Raw genomic sequence first — 10,567 nt, 5'->3', positions numbered from 1 at the left:
CAAGGACAAGGGAGCAAGACTGCTCATTTCGTCCCTTATCCTTGAAAAATATCGACGTATACTTACATACGCGATGCGACAGTATACGAGATTCAATGCCAATTGTTGAAGCGCTTCTAGATAAGGGAAACAATTTTACTGTTAATAGATAATAGCGTTTTTTGCTACCTTTTTCGATTCTCGCTGTGGAATAAAATGAACAGAGACAATCGTGAGGGATTTGTTGGGATTTAACGAATACCGAATCCCGCTGATTCACGCTTACCGTGATATACGAGCCGCTCGGCCGCTCGATTACTTAAGTGGTCGAGGAACGAATCTGGTCAGCCGCCTTTCGCCGTGAACACGCAAACCCCACCAAAGTATCGACTACTTGCCGTTACAACCTGCGAATATTATAAAGATGACCATTGTAATAAAACAATTAGCTATGTCAGTTGATTAAAAATAAATATAAATTACTTTTCAACAAATAGTAACAATATTTTCCATGGAGTTGACACGGAATCATGGTAATAAATTCCTGTAATAGTTTCGCGTGGCGCAAAACTCGGCGAGATACTCGATTCAGAAATTTTTATGCAAAATCAGGGTTGTCCGCGATGTTAACATTGGCAGCCAGTTTTCGTCCGACCTTCGGCTGTATCTCGGAGTTCATATCGTGCATTCTGCAATTCTTAAGGTTCATGCGGCTAATCATCCTAGCCGTTGCGCCGCCGTTCTGATAAGACCGACGTTTCCAGCTCGAAGAAATGCAAACCGTCCGGGATTGTTTGAAAAAAGATATCGGATACGAAAAGTGGAGCATGTTAAACAACTCTGGAATCGTTTTACCCATTCGATTACCGCCATCAATCAAACTTTCGCTTCACCCTTCCCCCACGAACCGGTCAATTTTCTTCTAATAATGATCGATTCATTTTTGATAATCCAGAATCCGTTCTAACACATTTCCTGAGGATTTAACAGAGTCTTGTGAAACGTCTCAGCTTTTAGAACGTTAAATATTCGTACCGAAGCCGTTCGTGCTAGTAATTATTACAGTTCCACTCGACCTAGTATGCGGTTTCTCGGTATTAAAGAAAAAAAATTCGATCCGAATTGTGTTACACGTGGTTCGAACCCAGACGAGATTATAATTGTTCGACATTTATGAGGTATTAAACGACGGACATCGCACGCTGGGTATGCAAATACTCCGTCACGTTCCCAAGCGAAATCTTTAAATACGAAACGGCCACGGTTTTCCCGTGATTTCTCAGAGGTCGCAATTTTCTGCACGCAAAACCGTGTATACCACCTGTCCAGGTTTCTTTTTTAGAATTTTTTCATAACATCCATGATATTCACGATGTTGTTGCGAAATATCACGCCTGTGATTATAAATTCATTTCTTTTTTCCGCCCACACGAAATGCCTTCAAGTTCAATCTGCCTCCAGTTTGCCATGTCCTTCCCTTTCATAAAATTTCTGTGCTCTTACTAGTCTTATAACGTATAAAAATATATTAAATAAGAAAAGCTCTACACATGTTGCAATCATGAAATGATGAAGGAAAATGAACAAATCAGATTTTGTGTATAAAAATCTGCGATTTATTAATAATTTTATAATTTTATGGAGTTTCTATTCGGAATGATTCGATGGAGAAACGTTTTGTGGTAAGAAGACAGGGGTTGCGCGTAGGCTCTTGGGTGGCCACAGTGCAACAAGTTCGGTGCTCGTTTCGCCGGCGTCGAGGGTCGTGGCGTCGGTTCACTGACACGGGGCGTCGATGCCGGGCGAAACGTCGCCGTTTCTCCTTTCCTTTGGCCAGCGTCGTCGACGACGACGGCGGCGCCGAGGTAGCGTGGTTCGTGGCTGTCCCACCGAGCGACACACTCGACGTCGGGACGCCATCGTCGAAGGACGCATGAATATGTATACGGCAACCCTCGGTTATCTCGCGGTCGAATGAGAGTCTCGGTGTCGATGGACTCTTATCTTTTATTCCGCTCTGAACCCGCGAAAATTGGTGACCAGTTCCAGTCGGGCAGAACGATTTCCTGAAAACAGTTTGGTATGATAGATTTTCTATGTTTCTCGATTCCGACGGTTTGTGATGGACGGTGACCATGTTGGGACCAAGGGTGAAGTGAAGGAGGTCGATGGTGTTGAACTTCCGGTGGGACAGACTTTGATCTAACAGTCAGTGAATACTTGCACCTCCTGCGGCTGACTTTCACTTTCGTGTACGTATAAGCAAATTACATACTTTGCGACACTTTAAACATTACCAATATTACACAGTTGATTTGTTAAATAATAGTCACTATTAATACTTACCGTCGATAGTGTAATTCAATTAGGAGACTCTATTCGGCCGGCGAGTCATTGTGCGTTCGTGACCTTAACTTCTGGAGGTGTAGCATAGTGCAACGCGGTGTAATTACATGACATTAATCTCGACACCACGAGGCACTTCTCGAATGCAATGCATCCAGCCGTTAAAGAAAAAAATCGTAACGAAATACCAAAACAAAGTAAAAAACGAAATTTAAATCAGTAATTCAAGCATATTAATATATTTCTGTATAAATGATTCATTAATTGAAAAAAAATTGTAAGAAATGTTCCATTCGTAGCTGACACTTTTACCTAGTGTACTTGAAATTCGGCGAGCCAGTTAATTAAGCAAGATGAAGGTGGACAATCGATTGATCTGCAGTAAACTGCAGTTATAAAATAAAAGTGCATCGTAAGCAGGGAGATCGATCGGGAATCCCCGGCAAATCACGCGACACGTGGACGTTTTGGCATACACGTAGGAGGTCCTTATTTTCATATCCTCTTCCGCAGTCATACGTACTCGGAAAAAAATCTGAAACCTTGAATCCTTACGGAAAAGAAAAAAAATTCGACGATCCATCAATTTTTGACAAGAGATTTCACGGTTTGGGTATGGAAATCAGGGCCTCGCGAACGCCTCGTCGGTCGGCGTTAGTCGATCGTCGGTCTACGCGGAAGTAACAATACTTCTTCGCCCTCGCGTCGCCCTCCCATTAAATTACTTTAATTATTAGGTATAATTCAACCGGAGTGTAATGATAGTTTGTAATTTGTCAAAACTAGAAATCTCTTGCAATTAATACATTAAATTAATTGAACCAGCTAATGTAATAAATTCAATTCTTATTCTTCTCGCATCTTTAGAGATGAATGCACGGTTCTCTGATCCACAGGATCGGATCGTCGCCCAGGCAAACGAGAAGAGATTAGGCGAAAGGCGGGCGGCCTTGTGCCGATGATCACCGCTGAAAATCATTCGAGTTTGCGTGCCGGCTCCAGGCTGGGGCAATTCGAGGAGGTAACGGGCGACGGAAGCGTGGGCGGCGGCAACGGGGCTGGTGGAGCCGACGCGACCACTACCTCGGAGCCAGGTGAGACTGGTTAATTATCCACCGCGAGATTCTATCATCATCCGTGCACCGGGTACCGGTCGCCTTTAGATCCTCGATACCGGCTGAAAAAACCGGCGCAAGCTCCGCTGGCACGTAATCCCTGCTCGTCTTATCGAGACCAGATGCGAGATAAATTTTACTCTGCTCGTTTGGAATTTATCAAACCACGAGCTGAAACTGGCCGATATCACACGGAGTTATTGTTTTAAAAAATTGTGGGACGCTTTATTAAAACTTATGAATATTAGAGAAAAATACTTGGGTGGCCACAGTGCAACAAGTTCGGTGCTCGTTTCGCCGGCGTCGAGGGTCGTGGCGTCGGTTCACTGACACGGGGCGTCGATGCCGGGCGAAACGTCGCCGTTTCTCCTTTCCTTTGGCCAGCGTCGTCGACGACGACGGCGGCGCCGAGGTAGCGTGGTTCGTGGCTGTCCCACCGAGCGACACACTCGACGTCGGGACGCCATCGTCGAAGGACGCATGAATATGTATACGGCAACCCTCGGTTATCTCGCGGTCGAATGAGAGTCTCGGTGTCGATGGACTCTTATCTTTTATTCCGCTCTGAACCCGCGAAAATTGGTGACCAGTTCCAGTCGGGCAGAACGATTTCCTGAAAACAGTTTGGTATGATAGATTTTCTATGTTTCTCGATTCCGACGGTTTGTGATGGACGGTGACCATGTTGGGACCAAGGGTGAAGTGAAGGAGGTCGATGGTGTTGAACTTCCGGTGGGACAGACTTTGATCTAACAGTCAGTGAATACTTGCACCTCCTGCGGCTGACTTTCACTTTCGTGTACGTATAAGCAAATTACATACTTTGCGACACTTTAAACATTACCAATATTACACAGTTGATTTGTTAAATAATAGTCACTATTAATACTTACCGTCGATAGTGTAATTCAATTAGGAGACTCTATTCGGCCGGCGAGTCATTGTGCGTTCGTGACCTTAACTTCTGGAGGTGTAGCATAGTGCAACGCGGTGTAATTACATGACATTAATCTCGACACCACGAGGCACTTCTCGAATGCAATGCATCCAGCCGTTAAAGAAAAAAATCGTAACGAAATACCAAAACAAAGTAAAAAACGAAATTTAAATCAGTAATTCAAGCATATTAATATATTTCTGTATAAATGATTCATTAATTGAAAAAAAATTGTAAGAAATGTTCCATTCGTAGCTGACACTTTTACCTAGTGTACTTGAAATTCGGCGAGCCAGTTAATTAAGCAAGATGAAGGTGGACAATCGATTGATCTGCAGTAAACTGCAGTTATAAAATAAAAGTGCATCGTAAGCAGGGAGATCGATCGGGAATCCCCGGCAAATCACGCGACACGTGGACGTTTTGGCATACACGTAGGAGGTCCTTATTTTCATATCCTCTTCCGCAGTCATACGTACTCGGAAAAAAATCTGAAACCTTGAATCCTTACGGAAAAGAAAAAAAATTCGACGATCCATCAATTTTTGACAAGAGATTTCACGGTTTGGGTATGGAAATCAGGGCCTCGCGAACGCCTCGTCGGTCGGCGTTAGTCGATCGTCGGTCTACGCGGAAGTAACAATACTTCTTCGCCCTCGCGTCGCCCTCCCATTAAATTACTTTAATTATTAGGTATAATTCAACCGGAGTGTAATGATAGTTTGTAATTTGTCAAAACTAGAAATCTCTTGCAATTAATACATTAAATTAATTGAACCAGCTAATGTAATAAATTCAATTCTTATTCTTCTCGCATCTTTAGAGATGAATGCACGGTTCTCTGATCCACAGGATCGGATCGTCGCCCAGGCAAACGAGAAGAGATTAGGCGAAAGGCGGGCGGCCTTGTGCCGATGATCACCGCTGAAAATCATTCGAGTTTGCGTGCCGGCTCCAGGCTGGGGCAATTCGAGGAGGTAACGGGCGACGGAAGCGTGGGCGGCGGCAACGGGGCTGGTGGAGCCGACGCGACCACTACCTCGGAGCCAGGTGAGACTGGTTAATTATCCACCGCGAGATTCTATCATCATCCGTGCACCGGGTACCGGTCGCCTTTAGATCCTCGATACCGGCTGAAAAAACCGGCGCAAGCTCCGCTGGCACGTAATCCCTGCTCGTCTTATCGAGACCAGATGCGAGATAAATTTTACTCTGCTCGTTTGGAATTTATCAAACCACGAGCTGAAACTGGCCGATATCACACGGAGTTATTGTTTTAAAAAATTGTGGGACGCTTTATTAAAACTTATGAATATTAGAGAAAAATAATTTCTTCCACTATTATTGTTTTCGTAGTAATCTCCTTTTGTTTTCACGAACTCTTGTAAAAAGTTAATCTTTCATCTCGAGGGGAAAAATTGTAAATAAGATTGTGTGAGAAAGGAACGTTAGTCCAGGGTAAGACTTGGTTCGCACACAGGTGTAATGAAGAAAGAGGAGCAGGAGGCGGCGCAGAACGAGAACTCCTCGAAGGACTCAACGAATTCAGTGGTAATAGCAACTACACCTAGCGGCGTCGAGGCGACGACGGCGACGACGGCATCGTCAGCGGTGAACGGAATCAACAGCACCCCTAAGACGACGACGACGACGACGATGCCTGGTGGAGGCGCTCGCACCGATGAGGAAGACGACGAGGAGGAGGCCGAGGAGGAAGAGGAGGAGGACGAAGACGAGGAAGAAGACGTGGAAGTGGAGGGTGGAACGGCGCAGGAGGCGGTCGGTGGCGGTCTTCTGGCGAACGAGGGTGGGGGTGGAGGCGGCATGGCCGGCTTCTGGAGGCAGAGCAGACCCTCCAGTCCCCGCATGCCGCCTCCGGAGCAGCCGGAGCACAGGCCTAAGAGCCGACACGAGCCGGCGCCCGCGAGATACAACAACCTCGGATACTGGAGGGCCAGACGAGTGACATTCTACAAAAATGGCGATCCGTACTTCCCCGGCATCGAATTCAGGTGAGCCAAACAGAAACGCACCTGCGTTTTATTTCCTCGAAGAGTAGTTCCACGTTTCGTTTCCACGCTACCAACTGAGAGCTAGAAATGATTCATAATCTTGGGACCATACATGAAAACTTGAAGACAGTTTAAAGTTATCGAAAAAATCGATGATCCGATTTACGTAGCTGTGATTCTTCGATGAAAACAGAGATTGCGGTAGCACCTGGTGCGTCCGTTTCAAAACACTGTTACTATTCACCGTCGCTTACTATACCAAAAGCTCACCCTCGTCGATAATCAGAGAATCCTTATTCTAATCTCTCAAGTGGCACCAATTTGCACCAAGCGGCGCTTATCTTAGTACCCTCTACGGGTGCAGGTGGCGTGTTCACCTTGATTTCGGCTTATGAATGAAATTCTCCCTGTGACACGAGAAAAGACATTACCTGTAAGCGTCAACTGTCACCCCTTTCTCTCGGTGAACGGAAGTCGATCGATTGTGTCGATGAATTTGCAGGTTCAAGCCGGGACGGGACATCGGTTCCCTGGAGGCACTCCTGGACAGGCTGTCCCTCCGGATGGACCTTCCCAGAGGCGCCAGACACATCTTCTCCATGGATGGTGACCGGAAGATCACCCTGGACGAACTCGAGGACGGAGCCTCGTACGTCGTGTCGAGCTACAAAACGTTCAAGGTAAAAGGAATTCTATCAAACAATTCTCCTTAAAATCGGTAGATCAAAAGAACGAAATGGAGGATAGTCACAGAATGAATAAGATATGCAAGATTTCATACCCATTAAATATGAATCAAAGCTGATTATGAGAACATTTGCATAAGAGTGCGGGTTGCATGGTAATTAACGTTATAACAGGGTAGACGTACGAGAGGGAGGAGCCGTTCTCGTTTTCCGATCACGGTCTTACAATGCACGCTGTTTAAGATTGTTTGAGTAAAAAAAAAGGAGAGTCTTAATCACCTAGCGGAGCGGGAAAGTGGGTCGTTCAATCAGATACATGGCACGAAGAAGAAATAAGGTCCTTAAGACACAGGATCGCGTGTATGTGTAGATCAAATCTCCAACTCGCAACCGGCAGACCCCTTCTTCCTCGCCTCTCGAGCCAACGAGAAAACCGATCTCGTTGCATTACGACAACGATAGTCCAGCACGCGCGCAGCGATTGGCGAAAAGTAAATATCCCGATACGTACATTTGTATCGCGTAACGTTCTCGTATAATTAAATCTAGCCGAGGGAGGGTGCTTGTATACACATTCTTAATATTCATGAGCCACGTTCCACAAGAACGGCGGACGTCACATAAGTACAACGCATGTTCGCGTATACAGGCTTTCCCAGGTAAAACAAGAATTTATTCTATAAGAGCCTGAGGTAAAAATTCATGCAGTTTTATAATGATGTATTTTTTATTAATGCCATCTGATCTGGCAGACATTCTGTACCGATACACATGTGCATGTCGAGGTGTTTAAGATTTATAAGAAAGCTGCGTATAACGCTCTCGACGATCGTTGTGTATCTGGCCCAGATCAGGCCTTAAGCAGGCCACACGCAACGCCAGTCCCGGCTGGCTGCTTAAAAAGAAGCTTGCAGTGATTATTGGTCTACTTATTATTAATCATCTTTAGCGATTGCATTCACACGTCGACGATAGAGATCACGTTTTCAAAGCGTATAACGAGCCAAGGCCAATTCGACTGAATCGTGTCCATGGGATTGGTTGCCGAGAGAGAAATGGTCCAATTAACGGGGAAACCTTTCAGCACCGCGGGGTGTTCATTATTTTTATGTAGGCGCCGATAGGAAGAATCGGATATCGTTTATCGTTGCGTCACGCCGGCAGCTGGCCCACGCCCCAACCTGATTTCTAGGTTTTAAGGTGTGACCAGGCCGTTCGTTTCTGCCACCGCTCGGTGTGCAATCCTTGTATTATTTCGATCGACGTCTCGTGCCGCCGGGTCAACCCTTAATCCGGCAAAGTGGCCGAAGCTTATGCACGATCCTATCGTCCCATCGCAGCGTTTGCAAATCAACACACCTGTGACCCATATGCCTGATAGAACAAGATTCGCCTTGACCTATATTCTACAAAGCCTGATCGATACTTGACTATACATAATTCCTACACGATTGCCATGATTTCCTTTATAGAATCATTCTGTCTCTGATTAAAGAATCATCTGTCCTGGTTGCATTCGTTAGTGATGCTGAATCAAATTCCACGAACTCCGTATACAAAGTATAATTCGACCATTGTTTACTAAAGCCACGTGGCACGGGAGATCGAATCCTTGCGTAGGTGAATCTGGTTCGATGGTAGGGGATGGTAGCGTGTCAGGACGACGAAAAGTGGGAGCCTAGGGGTGGAATAGGGCTGGCCAATTGTAGTTGCGGTTGCGCACCAAGTCCACCCTTACTGTCTCGCGGTTTTCGATTCCACCATTCTCCATTCTCTGCTACCGTTCAAATGGTACGCCATCCGTTTCCCTGACGCAACGCGAACGCGACGCTAGGACGCATCGCTGGTAGAAATTTGGACGATCTTTCTCTTATTGTATTCGGTAAAGAAAAATTCTATCAGTCGTTCTCGTGTCGGCTTCTAATCGAAGGAGTCAACGCCTCATTATATTCACACTAGGCACTCCGTTAATCCATCTTTTCCACACGTCGCGATAACGATTGCGCCTTTAAACGAGCCACAGTTTCTTCACCTCGATGACCCAAATCTTTCTATGGCGTCACGACATTAAAAAAAGTTATCCCGTTGATCTCAACTCGTACTCGCAACCGGATTAGATATTCCTTCATTTGCCTTTTAATTCACTTTTTCAATGTTCGCTCTGACACTGTACAAGTCATTACAAGCGGGAAAATATTTGTACACACTCTTTTCTGCCTTTTTAATTTCCCCATTAATTCAGGAACGAACGAGTCAGATACAATTAATGGTTTATAAGTTTGGGTTATGAAATAGTTTTGGATTTTTCTAATTCTGTATTCTTTGGTTGATTCCCCGGTAGTAGAACGTCCGAGAACGCATGAATCACGTTGTTGCGCGGAGGGTAAACGGGCGGGCGTGAGGGGGTCGGTTCGTACTTCCGTTAAGGAGACCGATGCAAGGCCCGAGTCTCGGGTCGTAGGGCGGCCAGCAAGGGAGAGACCGTATCTCATTGACCGTTGGTCAGCCCCGCAAGGGATCAATAAACACGACGTTCTCCAGGCGCGGACGATTCACAAACCGTGGGTTTCCACTCCGTGTCCACCTCCACTGGAAACATCGCAACGAATCTCAGCGAATATTCTTCGATCTTATCACTCGCGAGAGGCCGCGGAATCGTACATAGAACTCCACCTGCCCCGGCCGTGTTGGCTATGAATTACGCGTTACGTCGTTTCACAAATTTATGGCAATGTTCGAGAAATCGGTGACGCACGCGGTCGGCGATAACGCGATGAAAAATTAATGTCGCGGGCGTAACGGAAGCGGCGAGGAACCGGTGGAAGATATAGCGCCGATTACACCCGGCAGTGAGTTGACGCAATCAATTATGTTCTGGCCGCGTCGTCGCGTCGCGTCTCTCGCAATGGCGTTACTACTGCGGCCGGAAGTAAGAGTTTATTACTACTGCAAACCGCCGCAAACATACACGTGAGGATCGTCGAACGTCATCGATCATCCCGGATCGACGATCTTTGATCGGCTTCCTATTATCAAATCGATCGCGATTCAACCTCTTCTTGTCTTGTATCAATTACTGTATTAAACAACGTATCAGTTACTTGATCAATTATTGTAATAATCATTATACGAAACGTCATATCTTTTATTAATCCATTTGCATCATTAGCGTATACACATGTGAACATATGCTCAATTTTCTTTGTTATTATTACGTTATCGTAAGCTCAATTTTGTTGTTCCTTATCATAAAAGGATTGCGTGTAATTTCCGTTAGCTGGAAGAAAAAATGGAGGGTGTTATTAGAAATTAAGGTAATATGGGAGTAAAGGTATAATCTGACGATTCCATTTGGTGTCATTAATCCAATCGATGATCGGCCATACAAATCCGATGTGTCTAATCGTTTTGCTCGATTAAGACTGACGAGGTGGACACCTTTCTCTCAGATTACAGCAAACCTATGTCTACAACTTTCATTTGAAGCATTTT

General features: G+C 45.5%; 1 protein-coding gene across 2 annotated transcripts in view; it reads left to right on the top strand.

Moving 5' to 3' along the window:
- Positions 1-3,708: 3,708 nt before the first annotated feature.
- DCX-EMAP (Doublecortin-domain-containing echinoderm-microtubule-associated protein) overlaps positions 3,709-10,567 on the top strand; it is a 21,281-nt gene continuing 14,422 nt past the window's right edge. Inside the window, exons 1-4 of one of the 2 annotated variants that reach the window (XM_026813627.1) lie at positions 3,709-4,239; positions 5,230-5,427; positions 5,858-6,389; positions 6,892-7,069. In XM_026813627.1, coding sequence (XP_026669428.1) covers positions 5,292-5,427; positions 5,858-6,389; positions 6,892-7,069 — 846 coding nt within the window. In that variant the 5' untranslated portion in view covers positions 3,709-4,239; positions 5,230-5,291. Of the gene's footprint in view, positions 5,428-5,857; positions 6,390-6,891; positions 7,070-10,567 lie in introns of both variants that reach the window. The other variant, XM_026813626.1, reaches the window with a different exon arrangement.

The sequence above is a fragment of the Ceratina calcarata genome, unplaced genomic scaffold (assembly GCF_001652005.2).
Source record: "Ceratina calcarata isolate Rehan_Ccalc_2016 unplaced genomic scaffold, ASM165200v1 scaffold347.2, whole genome shotgun sequence".
Taxonomy (NCBI): domain Eukaryota; kingdom Metazoa; phylum Arthropoda; class Insecta; order Hymenoptera; family Apidae; genus Ceratina; species Ceratina calcarata.
This window is presented reverse-complemented; position numbering and strand designations above follow the sequence as displayed.